The sequence below is a fragment of the Myotis brandtii genome, unplaced genomic scaffold (assembly GCF_000412655.1).
Source record: "Myotis brandtii unplaced genomic scaffold, ASM41265v1 scaffold604, whole genome shotgun sequence".
NCBI classification, from domain to species: domain Eukaryota; kingdom Metazoa; phylum Chordata; class Mammalia; order Chiroptera; family Vespertilionidae; genus Myotis; species Myotis brandtii.
The window spans coordinates 2,088,102-2,107,853 of record NW_005370286.1 but is presented as its reverse complement, the minus strand read 5'-3'; the positions used below and the strand labels follow the sequence as shown (position 1 = coordinate 2,107,853).

The 19,752-nt window shown below is 51.5% G+C and overlaps 1 protein-coding gene across 1 annotated transcript; it reads left to right on the top strand.

The window, feature by feature from the left end:
* The first annotated feature begins 10,690 nt into the window (after positions 1-10,690).
* BAG3 (BCL2-associated athanogene 3) lies at positions 10,691-19,673 on the top strand. Its single transcript, XM_014550560.1, has 4 exons — positions 10,691-10,696; positions 13,040-13,366; positions 14,829-15,224; positions 18,329-19,673. The coding sequence occupies exons 1-4, from the start codon at positions 10,691-10,693 to the stop codon at positions 19,145-19,147; spliced, it is 1,548 nt and encodes a 515-aa protein (XP_014406046.1). The 3' UTR covers positions 19,148-19,673.
* Positions 19,674-19,752: the final 79 nt, after the last annotated feature.

Here is a 19,752-nt window from a genome sequence, read left to right as displayed (position 1 = left end):
AATATTGCTATTTGCCCTTTCTCTATAGTAGAAGTGTCAGAGAGGAAGTGTCAGAGGTACGTTGTGCCAATGGTTGGTCTTCAGACATATTCTGTCGATGCCACTGCTTTCTTTCAGCTTCAGAATGTCAACAAAAACAACCAAATTCACCATCAACAATGACAGATTGAAATCCGTGCATGCGATTGGCGCCAGTGAGAGCTTTACATGTATCATGCATGTGCGAGTCAACGTTTATTTTTAAATTGCCAGTGCACGTCATATGTACCGGCCGGACAGTCGGACGGTCAGTCACTTAGCCTTTTATATATATAGAAGATTATTATTATTTTGTTAATCCTCACCTGAGGATATTTTTTCCATTGATTTTTTTTAAAAATATATTTTATTGATTTTTTACAGAGAGGAAGGGAGAGAAAGATAGAAACATCGATGAGAGAGAAACATTGACCAGCTGCCTCCTGCACATCTACTGGGGATGTGCCCGCAACCCAGGTACATGCCCTTGACCGGAATCGAACCTGGGACCTTTCAGTCCGCAGCCGACGCTCTATCCACTGAGCCAAACCGGTTTTGGCATCCATTGATTTTTAAATATATTTTTATTGATTTCAGAGAGGAAAGGAGAGAGATACAAACATCAGTGATGAGAGAGAATCATTGATTGGCTACCTTCTGCATGTCCCACACTGGGGATCGAGCCCCTACTATTGATATTTAGAGTGGAAGGGAGGAGGGGAGAGAGACACACACATCAATCAGTTGCCTGCTGCATGCGCCCCGACCGGTGCTGGGGATCGAACCTGCAACCTAGGTACTTGCCCTTGACTGGCAATTGAACCTGAGACCCTTCAGTGTGAGAGCTGACGCTCTAACCACTGACCAACACAGGCCAGCGCTCAGGGAAATCTTTAAGAGCACAGATTGCCAGTTGTGTCACCCACTTTCCCCATCCCATGTTGAATCCCAATTGCTCAGGGTAGGGCCCAGAAATCTGAAACTCAGAAAAGCTTTCCTGGTGATTCTTGAATCTGCCAGTCTTGCATTTGGAGTCACTGAGTGGCATTGATCTCATTTGGGGGGAAGGAGGTGGCAGATTGTGACTGAGAGGACGGCAGGCCTGCATGTAGGCCCTGGAATCCCTCATTTTCCTTCTTAGTGAAACTCCCCAGTGCCTGGCTTCTGGGAGTTTTTGGGGGGGGGGGGAGGTGGGGAGGGATGGAGCCTGGCGGGTGACAGTGCCAGGTGTGGGGAAGGGTCAGGCTCAGGGAGGTTCCCAGATCCTCCTGCACCCCCAGAAAGCGCGAGTCAGTGTTTCCTTCCTGTCTCGCCCTCCAGCAGAAGCCCGCCCGCCCGTCATAATTTGACAGATGATCCTCAGGTCCTGCGAGAGAGGTAGAGACATCCTTTCAGAGGAAATGGGAAACGTTTTGAATTACGATTGAAGTAGAGACTCCATTTATTCTGCTTCAGGTTCGGCAGAGCCTCCTGGTTTTCCTTGAAGATGAGGTCATTTTGCTCTTTGCAGGTGGATTGCAAGCGCTCTGCTGCTTGGAAGGATCAGAGCAGTGAGGGAGGGAGTGGCCATTCTGTCCTGTGAATTTCCAGCGAGTTGCAGATTCCTTTGCGACTGATGGGCAGTGTGGATAGAGAGCTGGCCAGATGCCTTGCAAGTCCAGCTCAGCCAAGGCCCTCATTTCCCCGCTAAAGAACAGCCTGTGTTAGGCTTAGGCAAGGCCCGAGCATAACTTGTCCCCCGTTTCGCCCAGTAGATTTGCCCTTTACGAGGGTAGAGTCTGTACACAGCCACGGTGGCGTGGCGGCGGCTGACGTTAGCCAGGGCCGGGAAGGCTTAGGCTGCTTCATGCTGTTGGGCTGGTTGTGAGTCAGAAAGCTTCGTACCTCCCGTGAGGCTTGATTAGCGCTGTCGTCCTTCCTGGAATGACACACGGTTGCCTTACATAAGCCACTCTACATGTTTATCATTTCCTATTGACGGTTGAAAATGATCTGACATTTATCATCAAGAATAGAAAGCTGTGCATAATCCAAACTTACTCTTTCTCTACATTTTTGCTGGTTTAACCTGGCTCTTAAATATTTGAGAAACTTGCCCCAGCCGGTTTGGCTCTGTGGATAAGAGCATCGGCCCATGGACTGAGGGGTCTCCGGTTTGATTCCTGTCAAGGGCGCGTACTCAGTTGCAGGCTCGATTCCCGGCCCTGATGAGGGTGCGTGAAGGAGGCAACTAATTAATGTCTCTCTCACATCGATGTTTCTCTCTCTGTCTCTCCCCCTCCTACTCTCTAAAAAAAATGTCAATGGAAAAATGTCCATTGGTGAGGATTAACAACAACAACAAAAATATTTAAGACACTTTATGGAGAAAAAATGAAGTGTAAGACAAAGGTCTTGCTTGGTAGGAATCTTGTGAGGACCCACTAGTGCTGATGAACCCGGAAGAAACCTGTCCTACCTGGATTTCTCCAGCCCCTGCCGGCTCCCCATTGCTCCCGAATCAAGTCTGCACCCCAGGATTCTCCTCGGCCTCAGCTCTCGGACTCACAGCTAGACTCGCTCCAGATCCCCTCCTGGGGCAGACCTGGGAGCTAACCCCCACCCCTCCCTTGGCATTGCGCGATTTTGTGCAATATCTGGGGTTATAGAATCTTTGCATATTTCTATGAAGATTTCTTGCAGGGAGGGGCTTGGCACCTATTCAGGAAGCCAGGCAGCTTGCAAAAGCTTAATCAGAGAGTTTCTTTAGGAAGGCATGAACCCAATATTTTTGGGGTTCATATTTATACGGATGTGCCAGACACTGGTGGGTGATTTCACAAACCTTATCTCTTTAAATCCTCAAAGCAGCTCTCTAGAATAGAAACATTCAGGTGCACCTTCTCTATGAGAAAACAGACTTGGAGAGGGGGTGTGTCTGGCCTGAGGCCTGTCAGCTGAGACAACACGGAACTGGCTGGTGTGGCCAGAGGTTTGCCCCCACCCGGCAGTCAGCAGGGGTGACAGACTTGCCCCCAGTGGGCCTTCTTGAAAGTCCTTCACACTCAGAGCTCGCCAGGCACAGCCCCAGTAATCAGCAGCCGATGGCATCTCTGTGCAGCGGATGAGAAATGTTGGCTCGTTTCCCGAGCCTGGGTCTGAGCTTAGGAGATGGGCCGCGTCTTCACTCACTCATTCATCCCATCTGAACTCGCTGATGCCTGCTCTCTGCAGTCATGGTGTTAAGGGCCACATAGACGCTATATTATAGAGGGCACTTCTGCCCCCTTCACTGCCATTCTCCACCGAGCGTTTCCTGCACCTCTTGGGTTAGGAGGCAGGCTGTCCCCGACAGCTGGTTCCTTTTCATCTTTTCATCGCCTTTCTTTCCCTCCTTCCTTTTTTTTTTTTTTTTTTTTTTTTTTTTACTGTTCTCCTTCATCACATTTCTGAATGGCCTTTTCTCCATAGAGGCTTTAGTATTGATCCCCTAGGACAGTGATGGCGAACCTATGACACGCATGTCAGAGGTGACACGCGAACTCATTTTTTTGGTTGATTTTTCTTTGTTAAATGGCATTTAAATATATAAAATAAATATCAAAAATATAAGTCTTTGTTTTACTATGGTGGCAAATATCAAAAAATGTCTATATGTGACACGGCACCAGAGTTAAGTTAGGGTTTTTCAAAATGCTGACACGCCGAGCTCAAAAGGTTCGCCGTCACTGCCCTAGGTTCATTCTTCTGGGTCTGTGGAGACTTTTTCTGGGTGTCCCCACCGGTGACACAGCACCTTGGAGCGGGCCTGCTGGAGACGCCGGTTGCTGCAGTCACTGCCAGACCCACAGCTGCACAGAGAGCCCGGACGCTCTGGTAGTTTCTTACCCGCTGTGGCCGACAGTGAGATCAGACACCACAGAGTGAACTGCTTAATCACTGTCAGTTCAGAAAAGCCGGGGATTGCAGATTGCTCGCTGCCTCTGTCGGGAGCCCGTAAACAGCACGGCTCCCAAGAGCTGCCAGTACGGAGCGATTGAGCTCGACTTCCCACTGCAGATTCCTTAGCATCCTGCTGAAGAACAAACCAGTAACTTCCTCAGTTCCTTAATGTGGACTGGCAGTTGCCCAGTTATTTTAGATTCTTCTTAGACACTGAATGAATGAAAGCCCATGCATGTGCAGGAGGGAAGGCGGCCACTTCATTTTCTGAATCCTCCAGATTAGTCCTGGGGATCCTGAGTGTCCGAGCAGGACCAGCTCTCCTGCCCGGGTAGAAACGTGGTGACTCAAGTGAGCCCAGCACCCTCACTCTCGCTGTCTCCCTGCCCTGCCTCAGCCAGGCAGTGACTCAGCAGCAGCGCTGGCTTCCTGGCCCAGAGCACACTGGAACTGAATGTTCCAGGTCTGAGCCTCGGCCCAGCTCAGCCAGGCAAAATGAAGCATTTTCTCTCTCGCTGCGTTTAACCCCAGGAAGATGGATTTGAAGACATTAGCCACAGCGTACGAGTGGGGCAGTAACAGTGAAAGGGTTAACACATCCGGGTCTTGGTATCAGGTGCTAGTGGTCTCAGATAAATCACTTATCCTCCTAGAGCCTCAGTCTCCCCTTCTGTAAAATGGGCATACAGAAGGATCCTGGGGGATGGCTGTAAGGGTCATAGCTCTGAGGATCATGGGGGATGGCGTAGGGAAGGTGATGAGTCAGGGCCTGACCTGCCACGTGTGTGCAGTCCTCAGAAAGGCTCAGGTAGGCATTTGACTTCCGCACGCAGTAGACAGTTCTGGTTGGACCTGGGTCTGTCGGCTCGCAGGTAGATGGGAAGTCTTGTTTCTCAGAAGCAAGGCCTCCTCTTATCCCCCTTGGATCACTTGAACTGACTCTCCTTCAACCAGTGTCCAGGGTGCGGGGGAGAGTCCCCCCAAGACTGCCACCACCAGTCAGAGGGGTTCTCTAAGCCACCGTTGATGAACTGGGGATTTTTTTCTTTTGGGAAATTGTGTTTTATGCAAAATGCGTGTCAACTGAAGCCCTGCACCTGATACCAGCAAACACTTTTGTGGTTGGCTTCTAGCAGGTGGAAGAGCCAATTGATTGACCAGTGTTCAACCACAGTATGAGAGAAGTGCTTGAGAAACCCATAGAAATGTAACAGGAGGTCGCTTTTATCTAACTTCAGACAGTCTGTTCCCTGGGATGGGAATTTCAGGTACTTTTCCATCTGTGATTCAGGCTCTAGGTGATTTTAAAAAAGTGCTTCTACTCTTTCTGCTTCCCTCTTCCCCCCCTGAAGAGGAGGTCAGTAGTTTTTGATTTCCTGTAGCTCTGAGTTCAGGAGCTGGGAGCCTGGTGACCAGAGTACTCAGCCTGGTTCTGCAGTAACTTCCCTGTGACCTTGGGCCACATCTGCATGGAATCCTTGAGGACTCTAGGGGCTGGGGACTGGGGAGGCCGGGAGCTGACTCTGAGCCCTGAGCACTCCTTCCGCAGGGAAAACGCAGCTGGAGGTGCTGGTGCCAAGCCTGGAAATCACTCCGCTGGTGGGGGAAGCACTGAGGATTTTGGGGGGACATCAACGGATCTTCTGCTCTCAAGCAGGTCCCCCTGCCCCAGCCTGGCTTGGCTTGGTCTCAGCATGTGTGTGAGGAGCCACCGTCACTGCAAGTTGGGTGTGGGTTCTCAGCGGTGAGGTTGTCCGGAGTGTAGGCCCCTTCAGAGCAGCCGGCTGGGGGCTGTTGGAGGGAGAGGGGTGTTTAGGGCTCCGGTCCCTATAGTTATTTCTGGTGTGTTTGCTTCCAGGTCATGGGACTTTAGATACAGTTCTCAGCAGAGAAGATGGCCCCCTTGCTCATCAGTATTCTTGAGACTTAGATAAGGGGCTTCTAACTCTAACAGGCTCATTACCAACCTGATGAGACCACTGAGGAATTAGGCTTTGGTATAAATAGACTTGGGTGGGTGTGGCCTTCACTTATTCAGATTTTGCCTATTGTATGCCCAAAACAGGGCTGGAGGCGTGGGAGAGACCCTTTATCACAATCCAGTGGGAACTGAAGAAATTTGAGTTTGGCTGTGGGCATACAAATAACTGTTTCTGTATCAAACTAGAGGCCTGGTGTATGACATTCGTGCACTGGGAAGGGGTCCCTCTGCCTGGCCTGTGCCCTCTCACAGTCTGGGAGCGGGCCTAAGCTGTCAGTCGGACATCCCCCCAGGGGTCCTTAGTGGTGCTGCAGAGGCTGCCGCTGCACTTGCCAGCCCCAGTGGGAACTGAAGAAATTTGAGTTTGGCTGTGGGCGTACAAATAATTGTTTCTGTATCAAACTAGAGGCCCGGTGTACGACATTTGTGCACTGGGAGGGGGGTCCCTCTGCCTGGCCTGCGCCCTCTCACAGTCTGGGAGCGGGCCTAAGCCGTCAGTCGGACATCCCCCCAGGGGTCCTTAGTGGTGCTGCGGAGGCTGCTGCTGCACTTGCCAGCCGTGAGCCTGGCTTGTGGCTGAGCGGAGCTCCCCCTGTGGGAGTGCACTGACCACCAGGGGGCAGCTCCTGCATTGAGCGTCTGCACAGTGCGCATCATAGTGACCGGTCATTCTGCCGTTTGGTCTATTTGCATATTAGCCTTTTATTATATAGGATAGCAATACTACTAAATTCATTTCTTTTTTTAATGTATATTTTTATTGATTTTAGAGAGAGAGGAAGACAGAGGGAGAGAGAGGAACATTGATCAGTTGCCTTCCTTACGTGCCCCAGCCTGAAACCTAATCTACAACCCAGGTATGTGGCCTGACTGGGAATTGAACTGGCAGCCTTTCAGTGCACATGGTACAACCGAGCCACTCGGGCCTGAAAACCCGGTTATTAGCATCTGTGTCCTCCTTCAGACTCCAGCGCTGTCGGCCGACTCCGGGGCAGTCCTCAGAGTTCCCTGTTGCTGTCGCCTCCATTCAGACCACACTGATGGGAGCTGTGCTGGGCAGGTGTTGAGCCCACAGGGTGCTGTACCGTGGAGCTGAGGTTGGGGCTTGCAGTGGGACAGTTTTTTAGGGTTCAGAGGTCACTCTGTTACAGGGAACCAACTGTGGATGGGTCGAGGCACACCCTGCTCCCCGGTTGTCCCCAAAGCAGCTAAGGCGCTGCCTGTATAACAGCCCAGTAGTCATTAGCATGTGCCTTGCAGGTGCCCAGGGGCTGTTCCTGCCCTGCTTCTAAGGCGGGAGTCCTGCGGGCTCAGGAGCTTTCTCCTTTGTTTGGAACGTGAAACTGGAGGGGCACCAGGAGTTCCGACGGTTTCTGATACGATTTATGAGACCGATGGGCTGTACTGACAAGGCACCTTCGGATATGACTTAACTGGTGCAGGAGGAGTGGTCTTTTTTAGATTTCTGTGAAATCCCCTTTTCCTTATTTTGAGCTTTATGTAGATACGTACTACACAAGTGGGAACCTGGGAAATCAGCGGCCACGGAGCCTGGCAGTGCTGGAGGGAACTTCATTTGGGTCAGTGTTTCTCAGTGCACTTCTGGTGGCCATCCCACGCCTATTGAATCAGACTTGGTTGGGGCTGGGCTTAGCGGTTTTGTTTTGTTTGCATTTCCTGGGTGCTTTGAAGCCCCCCGCCCCGCCCCCCGAGTCTGAGAAACACTGTTTTACAAAACATCTGGGCCTCCCCTTCCTTCTATAGCTGAGGGAACTGGGGACCAGAGAGGGGATGTGAGCTGCTTACGTCGCACACCTGTTAGGACAGAACCTGGGTTAGGACCCAGTGCAGTCTCCTCCCACGCCCCCCAGCTGTCCCCTAGCACCCACATTGGGATTAAAAACAAGTAATGAAGTTTAGATGTGCTGTTGAGCAAACAAGGCTTATGTAAATTCCAGGGCTCACCCAAGCTCAGATCCCAACCCCAGGCTTCTCTAATAATGTTACCTTGTGTTCAGTAGGGCAAATTGTGGCTCATCTGGGGTAGTTCTTCCTGCTTTTGTCCTGGCTGCCTCGTGGAGTTGTTTGTTGCTCTCTGAGACACACCTCGGAGGATTTTACTGTGTGTGCAAAGGAGGAAGGAGAGTTAAATTTTATGAATTTATAAATTAATGCAGTGAGAGAAGCAGTGAAGTCAGGGTGTTGGCTATTTCCTAATTGTTGTTTTTTTAAAAATAATTCTTTGTTGTTAAAAGTATTACATAAGTCCCCTTTTCCCCCCCATTGACCCCCTCCTCCTAATTGGGTTTGTATGTATGTGTGTATTCCTTGTCTTTGGCCAAAGATAAGGATAATGAGCTGAGCTTCCCTGGAAAACAATTCCTGCCCTGGTTGGACTGCTCAGCTGGTGGAGTGTCATCCTGTACACCGAAAGGTGCAGGTTTCATCCCCCGTCGGGGGCGGTTGGGGGCGCATACGGGAGGCAACCTATCCATGTTTCTCTCTCACATCGATGTTTCCCTTTCTACCTCCCCCTCCCTCCTTCCCTCCCTTCCTCACTCCCTCCCTCCCTTCCTCTCTCTAAACATATCCTCAGGTAAGGATTAATAAAAAAAGAAAGAAAATAATTCCTGTGGTGCCATCATCACTCCTTAAGCTACAGGCAGGTCATGATGAGGCAAGGATTGGCCCTCGTCTGCTTGGTCACTGTAGTCATGCCTGGCCCTATCATGTGATCGTGCTCAGTCCCTATCACATGATCACACAGAAGAACCCCAAGGAGGTGGGGTCCCCATTGAAGTCAGAGGGGGGCAGATAGTGAGTCGTCTGTGAAAGCTTCTGGCTTAACCAATAGGCTTTTTCTGGACTTGGCTAGAACTTGAGTCATATTCTAGGAGGATCATAAATGTTACATATTTTAAAACCTTTTTTAATTTAAAAAATATTATCTATTTTTACTGTGTTGTGATGAAAACACCATAGAAGCTAGAAAGGGCAATTTAATGACCTATCGGACGGTGCTTTTTAGTTATAACCACTGCTGTTGATCAGGCCCTAGTGAGAGACACACTAGAAGGTGGGTCCGCATTCCTGGACAGACCTTGTTACAGGCAGGAGTTTCATTCTTGGTTTAATTCTCTGTCCGTGTGGACGTACTTAGTTGTCTGCTCTGTAAAACTGATGTGATTTATTAATTTACCTAAAGCAGTGATTTGCTAAACAAAACCCCACCATAGTGGGAGGGAAGGCACTGCCTTTTAGACTTGAGGCTCATGAAGAGATGCTTGGTTTGCTTGTTTATTTTTTTACTGAATGTATAGGGGTGACATCCTATATAATAAAGAGCTAATATGCTAATTAGACCGAACAGCAGAATGACCGTCCAGACAACCTTCTGGACGAAGCTGGGGCAGCTGTGAGGGCCTATCCTTGCATGAATTTCATGCATCAGGCCTCTAGTTGGTTAATAAAATTATATAGATTTCAGGGGTACAATTCTATGATACATTACCTGTATATTGTATTGTGTGCTCACCACCCCAAGTCAAGGCTCCTTCTGTCACTGTGGTGTTTTATTAAATGGATAAAGGGGACATTCCATTCACACGGAGCCAGGAGTGCAGGCCTCAGCACTGCAAGAGTGGCATACTCCCGGCCGCCCGTAACCATCCCTGCCTTCCACCTGTGCCAGCGGCAGCACCGTTGTTCAACCAGTCCAGGTTCAGAACTCGCGTCTTGGCCCCTTCCCTCCCTCTTCCTCCCGGGTCATGCCCTTGTCCCCAGCTCTGCCCTGACTTCTCTTATTTCCTGACATGTCCTGGTTTCTCCTTTCGATTCCTCCCATCTTGGTGAGGTCACTTGTCAGCAACTCACACACAGAGGACATGGGGCCTCTCCAGCCTTTCAGCTCAGCACTTACCTTCCAGGGCCACCCCCTTCTCAGTGCTGCCCTGACACCCACACCTGCCTACAGGGACCACAGGCTTTCCTCCACTGACCCCGACGTGGCACCTCTTCCAAGGCCCGGGCAGAATATCGGCTCTGGGGATCAGCCTGCTGTCCAGCCCTCGGGCAGGCAACATTACTCCCCCCACTCCCCCCTTCCTCTTCCTTGCCTTTTCTCTATCCTTGAGGTGCAGAATTATTCAGTGAGATGCATAAAATGCACAGCTCTTGGCAGGCGGATCCAGGGGCTTCCCCAGGAGGAGCCCCGCCTCAGTCCGGCCTGCGGTCCCCAGGCCCTGGAAGGGTCTGAGTTGGAGGCACAGCTGACTGCTGGCTGTGGGGATGGGGGAGGGTTGGCAGCCTCACCTGTGAAAGCCAGATGGTGTAGGCGGAATGTGGCAGGGAACGGGCAATGGGGAGGGCGGGTTCCAGAGAAGTTCGTAGTTGGTAGATTTGTACATAGGCGTGCACCCATGTGTCACTACCCAGAACAAGACAGAGTACATTTCCGTTCCCTCAAAGGTCCTTTCAAGACTCCCCAGTCCCTACCATTTCCTCCGGGGCAGCCACCATTCTGACTCCAGTCACCGTCTGTAACTTTGTCCTTCAGTTTTGATTCCTTTGACACTTTGGGGTGTGAGTAGCATAATCGCATGCCTACTTAGGGCGGGAACTCACATGTGTTTCGGGCTCCTGGGCATCCCATCCTCTGGAGCTCTCATAAAACCTCACAGCAGTCCTGTGACGTGGGCATTGCTAGCTCCATTTTCCGGATAAAGGGAGGAAGGCTCACAGAGTTAAGAGAATTGTCCCAGAACTGTCACAATGGAGGTCAGAATGAGCATCACCCTCTAGGAGCCCCATCCGAACTGGAAAAGCCCACGTGTTTGCTCACACGTCCCCCATCCGCAGGGCCTCCCGTGCTGTCCAGGTAGTGGGGCTTCCCATTTGTTTCACGCAGCCTTAACCCTTTTTTTTTTTTTAAGAATAGTTTGTTGATTTCTAGAGAGAGAGGAAGGGAGAGGGAGAAGGAAGGAGAGAAACATCGATGTGAGAGCACAACATGAATTGGCTGCCTCCTGCATGCCCCCCACCAGGAATCCAACCAGCAACCTCCTGGCTCATGGGACGACATCCAGCCAACGGAGCCACACCGGCCAGGGCTAACCTGTCCTGGGTAAGCCCCAGCGGGCAGGGATCGCACTTGCTGGTTTGGCCACTCATCGTACCGAGCACCTCAGTAGCAGGACGTTCACCAGGAGGTAGTCAGTGGATGAGGGCTTGCTAACTGCTCAGCTCCGTGGAGTGTGCGGATGCGTGAGGCTTTTGTGGTTTCCTGGAGGAGGCAGTGCCCCTGGGCAGCCAGCACAGACCTCCCACGACTTGTCCAGACCCCGGCTTGAGCCTGGCGGCATGCTAGGAGCCAACCCCACGTAGCACAGGGCTTCCTGGTGTTTCTTGCTGCCTCCCTTTGGTGCCCGTCTCACGGCAGGAATTCGATTTTGAATGTGAAACCTGGACGCACTCCCTGCTCTTGGGTGACCTCAGAACTGAGCAGGCTAAAATAATGCGGCTGCCCTGAGCACGTGGGCATTCTAATCTGAGAGTGCCTTCAGTTGGTGTCCCCAAGGACACTGCGACACCCTTGCCTCTCCTGGGTGCCGGAGGCCCTGGGCGGGGGCTCAGCAGGAGGGAAGCATCGATGGGGTTGAAAGGGCTAAATTCCGGGTCAGCCACTGGTGCACACAAATATAGAAACATGGCAGAATTACAGTGTCTGTCGCTGAAATGCAGATCGGCCCTTAGCTTCTCTCACTGGCAGCCGAGTTACACACCCAGCAAGCTCCTAGAATCTCAGCCTTGGGCGTTTGTTCCCGGTTCAGAGATGCCTTCTGAAGTGGGGATCGCTCTCCTTCTTAATAGTTGATCCCCTCGGGTGTGCATACCAGTAAGTGGCACGAATCCACAGCCCCAACCTATGTAAAGCTCAGGAGACAGGCAGGACCCAGAGCCTGGGGGCTCCCCGGCTTCGGTTGCCCAGCCTCTGCCTGGTGAGAAGTGACATTGCCCGGTGAGCGAATGGCCAGCCTTGTCATCTGAAACAAGATCTCTCTGTGGTACATCTGGAACTTGGCCTTCTCCAGGCTCCCAAAATAGCCAGGCCACTAAAGGGAGAACTTCCTGAGAGGACATGGGGGGACCCCAGCCGCTCCTCACCAAGCAGGCTTTGTTGGCATCAGAAATCCAGCACATGTAATCCCTGGGTTTTGTTCTCATCCTGTGCGGCTTCTGCGTTCCTTGTGTGCGTGCCTTCTCTCTCTCTCTCTCTCTCTCTCTCTCTCTCTCTCTCTCTCTCTCTCTCTCTCTCAGCTTGTTCTGAAAATATTCCAGAAAGGCAGCCTCCTCCTGCTGCCCCTTCTCTGCAAAGATCTCCAAGCTGTGGCCTGTGTTTGAGGCCAGTACAACTCTGCATTGTTAGGAAACCGGAGGGCCTTTTTGTTGTTGTTGTTAATCCTCCCCCGAGGATGTTTTTCCTTTTTAGAGAGTGGATGGGAGGGGGAGAAACAGAGAGAGACACATCGATTGTTTGCCTCCTGCACACGTCCAACCAGGGCTGGGGATCGAGCCTGCAATCAAGGTACATGCCCTTGACCAGAATCGAACCCAGGACCCTTCAGTCTGAGGGCTGACACCCTATCCACTGCGCCAAACTGGCTTGGGCCGGGAGGACCTTTGAGAAGCAGAGAAGCTGGCTCTGATTTAGCGAGTTGGGATTGACGCCTCCGCACACCTCCTCGCATCTGGGTCCCTGAAGGTTTGGGGGATAGACGGTGGCTTTCCTGCACACAGTGCTGCCTGGTTGCCCCAGAAACGAACCCTGCCTTCCCATAGTGGGAGATGGAGACCTCTCTTGTGCTCAGCAGATACCTCGGCCCGTCTGATTTCCCCTGATGTTTCTAATTCTTAACCTGCTGGCCAGAGAGCAGCCTCTGTAGGGAAGGGGGGTCTGGCAGAAGTGGGGGGCAGCTGTGCTCCTGTCCCCGGCCGAGCTGGCTGGTGCTGGGGGGCCGGGATCACTCTGGAAGATGAGGGCGCTCAGCACCATGTTCTTTCCTCTTCAGAAGTGTTTCCATCCTAGTTTCTAACCCGTCTGTGTTTCTCCTTTGATTTTAGGACACTCCGTCCTCTGCAAATGGCCCTTCCCGGGAGGGCCCCCGGCTGCTGCCCGCTAGGGAAGGCCAGATTGTGTACCCCCAGCTCCGACCAGGCTACATCGCCATTCCTGTCCTCCACGAAGGCCTCGACAGCCGGCCGCCGCACCATTTCTTTGCCGTTCCCCAGCCTGGGGCCCAGCGATTCCGAACCGAGGCAGCCACTGCGGCTCCTCAGAGGTCCCAGTCACCTCTGCAGGGAGCGCCGGAAGCCACCCAGCCCGACAAACAGTGTGGACAGGCGGGAACAGCTGCGGCAGCCCAGCCCCCAGCCACCCACAGACCCGAGGTAAGGAGAGGCCTGGCTCTGGGGCCTGTGAATGCGACCTGGGAGTCTTGTGTTCCTTAGGCTGGCATCAGCCTCTGCCAGCCCCCTGGGCCTGGCACCTGATAAAATGCAGGGCATCTGGGCCTGGCCTGCAGCAGCAGAGGTCACCCAGCAAAGCCAGCTCGACAGCCCACATGCCCGCCAGCATTGGACAGGTGTGTTTCAGGTGGGCGGGGATCGTGGCTCGTTTTTGTAGTTAAGGGGCTGCGGCTCAGAAGGGTAAGGAGTTTGGTCCAGATGTGTCATCGCTAGGAAGAGAGCCTGGCAGTCTGGTTCCTAATCTGCTGCTCCTTTCACTGGCCTTTCTAGTTCAGAAACACAGAGCTATTTGTTAGTTAAGTTCACTGCTTACAGAGAAGGATTAGCTGCTTGGACCTACATTGGTATGAAAATGAGACAGCATAGCTGCCCTCACCGTGTCCCACGGCTTGAATGGAGATCCAGAACAGGGAGTCGGGAAGGCGGCTGCTCTGTCATAGGGTTTAAGGCTGAAGCTGCTACTTCTGAATCGGTGCTTCGCCGAGATTTGAGGGCCAGTGGACCCAGGAGGGTTCCTGAGCGGTAAGTCCGCTTGGTTTTCCTGGCTGCAGACATTGGCACAGTCTTAGGCACGAATGCTCGCCCCGTGTCTGCACCCAGCGTTGGGGTTGCCTCCCTCGGCTCTGTTCCGGGGGTCTGGCTCCGCTGTCTGCTTGGGGGGAAAAGCCATGGTTAACGCAGAACACTGGGAGGCGCATGGCGTTTCTTGGAGAAGCAGCACCTATACGTGTAATGTTTTTGCTGTAAAAACCAGAAGTGACACATCAGAGAAATCTTAACAAATTTGTGCCAGCAGGACCCTCAGAAGCCGGCCGGGGAAACGCCCTCCTGGTTTCCTATGTGAATAGAAGGGAAAGGGCCTGGCCTGTCTTGGGCCACGCGGGGGACGCAGCTCCCTGTGCCCAGCTGAGTTCTCTGTGGATTAGCAGGGAAAGGGTTAACAGGAAAAAGGAAGCGAAGCGACATATAATAACAAATACAATGTGTCGTGCACTTCTTGTTTGTGGGACTTGTGCCCAGCACATACACAGATCGAAGCGAAGCGACATATAATAACAAATACAATGTGTCGCACACTTGTTTGTGGGACTCGTGCCCAGCACATACACAGGTTGTTTTACTTAAGCTTCAGGCCAGCCCAGTGAGGGAGAGGGTGCCCTTTTCTGTGTGGTGGGCCCATACAGAAGCGGTTGAGCTGGTAAGAATCCGAACCCAGGCCTCTTGACTGCAGGGCTCTCAGCCCAAACACTACAGTTTGAAACCAAAGGCTTACACATGGGAGGTCCTGTGAGACCTGTTGCTCTGAGCACATAATGGAGGCGGGTCAGAGTGCCAGGCAGAGGGTCCTGTATGGGGCCACACCTCTACCCTTTATGTCTTGCAGCGATCCCAGTCTCCAGCCACCTCAGACTGCTCGTCCTCGTCCTCCTCGGCCAGCCTGCCCCCCTCCTCCGGCAGGAGCAGCCTGGGCAGCCACCAGCTCCCCCGGGGCTACATCCCCATCCCTGTGATCCACGAGCAGAACGTCTCCCGGCCGGCAGCCCAGCCCTTCCACCAGGCCCAGAAGACCCATCACCCAGCTCAGCAGGGCGAATACCAGACCCACCAGCCCGTGTACCACAAGATCCAGGGGGATGAGGCGGAGCCCCGGCGGGCAACATCCCCATTCCGGCCGCCTGTCCTGGGTGCGTCCAGCCGGGAGAGCTCTCCAGCCAGAGGCAGCACACCAGTGCACTCCCCGTCGCCCAGGCGTGTGCAAACCGTGGTCAACAGGCCTCAGGTAGGAGAGTTGGTCTTGCCAGACTAGCTACGGCAGCATCTCTTTAGGGGCGAGGAGCTCTGTGCAAGTTCTCTGCCACCCCCCCAACTCCCCTCCCAATCAGGCCTCCCTGGGTCCCATACATGTAACAGGGGAAAGTGAGATCCTAAAATGGCTGGTCACTAAGTAATACAGGACCAGGGCTGGCTGTACACCCTCAGTGCTTTCTACAGCTTTTGCTCTTTTTTCAGTGCATCTGCCTTGGGGGCAGGCTCCAACCACCACAATGGGAAACAGCTGGGCGGAATGCATCATCACTCACACACCTAGGGCCCAGGTGTCTTAGTGCCCGCCTTTCAGGGCCCTTCAGGCCCCTCCACACCCCAGCCACAGCCTCATCTTCCAGGCAGCTTGCTCCTTCCTCCCCGATCCCCCTTCTCCACTCCGCCCGTTCTGTCCTTCCCACGTCCGTGCCTTTGCCCGTGCTGAGCCCCTCCTTGAAATGCCTTCACAGTCCAGGTTCTCCCTATCCTGCAAGGGACAAGCCAGTCTGGCCTCCGTGAAGTCCACTCACCTTTCTCACGGCGCCTCTTGAATCCCTTACAGTGCAGCACGGGATTGCTCTGTGCATGTCAAGTGTTCATTTTTATCTCCTCACCTTAGCTCCGAGCTTGACGGCAGAGACCATCCCTTACACCTTTCTCCTCCTCTTTGGTAGAGGACCATCCTGTCTGGCCATGGGTCGGCCGTCTGGGAGGATGGGCTACCTCTGGTCTGGGCATGGCCTTCTGCTCCTTCAGTGGAGACGGGGGCATGGGTTCCGGAGCAGGAGGTCATGTAGCTCAGCAGCAGAGGAGTCAGCAGCCCTAAGCCCCCTCTGGCTGCAACTTGAGCAGCTGCATTAATTCTCTGCCACAGTTTTTAGAGGGAAGTCCCTCTGTAAACAAACGCAGAGTATCTTCTTACTGCAAATAGTGACACGTCCAGAGCCCCGGAACGGAGCATCATCCTCTTACTATGTTTGTTTTTAGCCTTTTTTGTTTGTAAATTAATTTCAACCTTACAGAGGAGTTGTAAGAATCATACAGAAAGTCCAGTATACCCTTCACCCTTATTCACTGTTAACGTTTGGCTGTTGGCTTTGTCATTTCTTCTTTCTCTCTATATCTTACCCTATGTATTGCGGTTGTTTGAAATTTAGTTGTTAGATATCATGCCTCTTTACCCTTAACTACTTCGGTAAATATTTTCCTAAGTGAAAGACCTTCTCATTCAGAACCACAATAGAATGATCAGATTCAGGAAAAGTCACAGCCTTACAACACTGTTATCTAATACACAGTCCATTTTCAAATCTCCTTTATCACAATTTCTCGTCCCGGGATCTCATCTAGGATCATGAGCACTACACTTAGTCATTTCTCGTTAATCTCCTGGAATCTAAAACAGTTCCTCGGCCACCTTTCTTTGCTTTTGTGATCTTGACCTTTTGAAGAGTATAGCCGTAAAGCAATCCCCTTTAAATGTTTCTAAAATCACTTCTTACCCAGCCCTTGTTTTAGCAATCCCCTTTAAATGTTTCTAAAATCACTTCTTACCTAGCTCTTGTTTTATTTTTGTTTAGTACATTTTTATTGACTTCAGAGAGGAAGGGAGACGAAGAGAGAGAGAGAGAGAAACATCAAGGATGAGAGAGAATCATTGATCGGCTGCCTCTCGCCCACACCCCACTAGGGATCAAGCCTGAAACCTGGGCATGTGCCCTGACCGGGAATCAAACCCTGACCTTCTGGTTCATAGGTTGACACTCAACTACTGAGCCACGCCGGCTGGGCCCAGCCGTTATTTTAAAACCCAAAGAGACATGTGGCTGGTTCATGAGTGATAAGGGCCAATGTTGAGGGTGTCTGGGTTGGCAGGAGAGATTTGGTGGAAAAGGAGGTTGCTGGCATTCAGACAGCGAAGTGCCCCCCAGGTCCTTCCTCGGGCTCAGTAATCCCAGGAAAGAGGTGCCCATGTACAGAGCTAGAGTTTTTCCCCCTCAGGTCTTTCCCACATGTTCCCCATAAATGGTAAAATAATACTTAATCCTGTTTCACTTCCCTTGATTAACCTTGTTTGTGATGAACCCCTGCCCCAGTCTCCACTGAAGACTCCCATGCCCAGACCAGTAGTCGTCCCATCCACCCAGATAGCTTGTTCAAAGATCCCTTTTTGGAGGCTTGTAAGGATTTGAGCCAACTGAACATTATAGTGGAATTTAGTATTTTAAATGGGAAATACTTTAGAAATAATGTAACCCAGTTCTTATTTCCCAGTGGATGAAATTGGGTGTGGGGTTCTTAAGGGGTTTTAGATATTCACCTAACATGGAAGAGCCAAATGTTTTGGTTCTAAGCACAGCTCATTAAAAACAGGATGGCTCTAACTTACAGTCACGTTAAAGAGGCTCTCGGAGGCCTGTGCAACCGAAGTCAGTGCAGAAATGCACCGCTGAGTGGCAGTTCTGGCACAGATGTGCCCAGCAAAGTTCCTACAGGGTTAACTATCTGGGGCATCTTGCCTAGTCTCAAAAAAGATGTCATTCTGGGCAGAAACCACTAGGCTGTCATAGGTTAAAAGAAATTATAACTTTTCTGAAACAGGAGCTGGGAAGATCACCCCGGAGCAGGGACTGTCCCCACAGCGTAAGGAAGGGGCCAAGTGGCACTTAACCCTCCACAGCTGCACCACCTGAGTCCGAGTCGCCCAGGACTCTGCTTTGAGCTCAACTAGCTCAGTGGTCAGCATGAGCCTTTAGTATTTTCCTTTTTGAAAATTATATTGGTTTTCTTTTTATTGCCCCAAGAATGCCAACTACAGAAAAATCCAGGGAGGGGCCACAGACTAATAAATAGGCCAAGGTGATGAATGGGAGCATGACCCCTGCTTTGGTCACACACGTGATTAGTGCATGTTTATTTTGTAACAGCTGTTACTGACTTTGAAAATCTCTGTACTGTTAAACTTTTTAAAAAAGCCATTCCCCAGCTTGCTTTCTAATCAGTATTATGCTAGCTACGAACAACATCCTGTGACTCTCAGCCAGTTATTAAAAATATCTTTGTGTCCTTGCCTCTTCTCAGCAGCCCATGACCCACCGAGAATCTTCCTTTGTCCCACAACCTGAAAACAAACCAGAAAGCAGACCCGGCCCAGCGGGTTCAGACCTCCCTGCTGGACACATCCCGATTCAAGTGATCCGAAAGGAGGTGGATTCCCAGCCTGCTGCTCAGAAGCCCCCACCTCCTTCAGAGAAGGTGGAAGTGAAGGTTCCTTCTGCTCCGGTGCCCAGCCCCGCTCCCAGCCCTGCCCCTGCTGCTGTCCCCCCATCCCCCAAGAATGTGGCTGCAGAAGAGAGGGCAGCCCCCAGCCCTGCCCCAGCAGAAGCCACACCCCAAAAGCCAGGAGAAGCTGAGGCACCCCGCAAACATCCAGGTGTGCTGAAAGTGGAAGCCATCCTGGAGAAGGTGCAAGGGCTGGAGCAGGCTGTGGACAGCTTCGAAGGTAAGAAGACGGACAAAAAGTACCTGATGATCGAAGAGTATTTGACCAAAGAGCTACTGGCTCTGGATTCGGTAGACCCTGAAGGACGAGCTGATGTCCGTCAGGCCAGGAGAGATGGAGTCAGGAAGGTTCAGACCATCCTGGAAAAACTTGAACAGAAAGCAATCGATGTCCCAGGTCAAGTCCAGGTTTACGAATTCCAGCCCAGCTCCCTTGAAAGCGACCCGCCACTGCAGGAAATCATGGGGGCCATGGCAGCAGACAAGGGTAAGAAAAGTGCCGGAAATGGGGAAGATCCCAAAGCCGAAGCCCAGCAGCCAGATGCCAAAGCAGCGGCCACTCCAAACCCCGGCAGCACGACAGACACAGCTGGTGACCCAGCACCACCATCTCAATAAAAAGCAGGCTTGGAGCCTGGGAACTGACCGTGTGCGTTAGGAAGTTCTAAGTTGCATGCATTTCAGGGACTTTAAATCAATAGGTTTTTACTATTCATAGCCGCTTGGTACGCAGTAACCTGGGTGGAGGCAAAACAGTAAAAGGGTTAAAAGGGAAATGATGCTTTTCTCCAGTATTCTTATGCTGTACAATAATGAAGTTGCTTGTTTATAAGGTTAACAGCGCTTGTCGCTTCGGGGCCCTCTGTGCATGGGCACCACATGTTAGCAGGGTTGTGAACTGTCTTCCTGTAGCTCTGGACTGGAGGAGTTTTGGGGGGAGTAGATGGGAAGTCAGTTTCCCATCACAAATAGGAAACCTGTTTTTCAGAAATGTTGCCATTTTAAATGGGATGATTTTCTTCATCTCAAAGCTAAAATGCCTAACTTTTGAGAGAACAAAATGTGTAAAGAGCCATAGGAATTTCTGTATGTTGGATGACTTTAATGTTGCATTTTAAAAAAGGAAAATAAAGTAATAATGTGACTCGGTGTTTTTTTGTGGTTTGTAAAGCTTTTTTTTTTTTTTTAAATATATTTTATTGATTTTTTACAGAGAGGAAGGG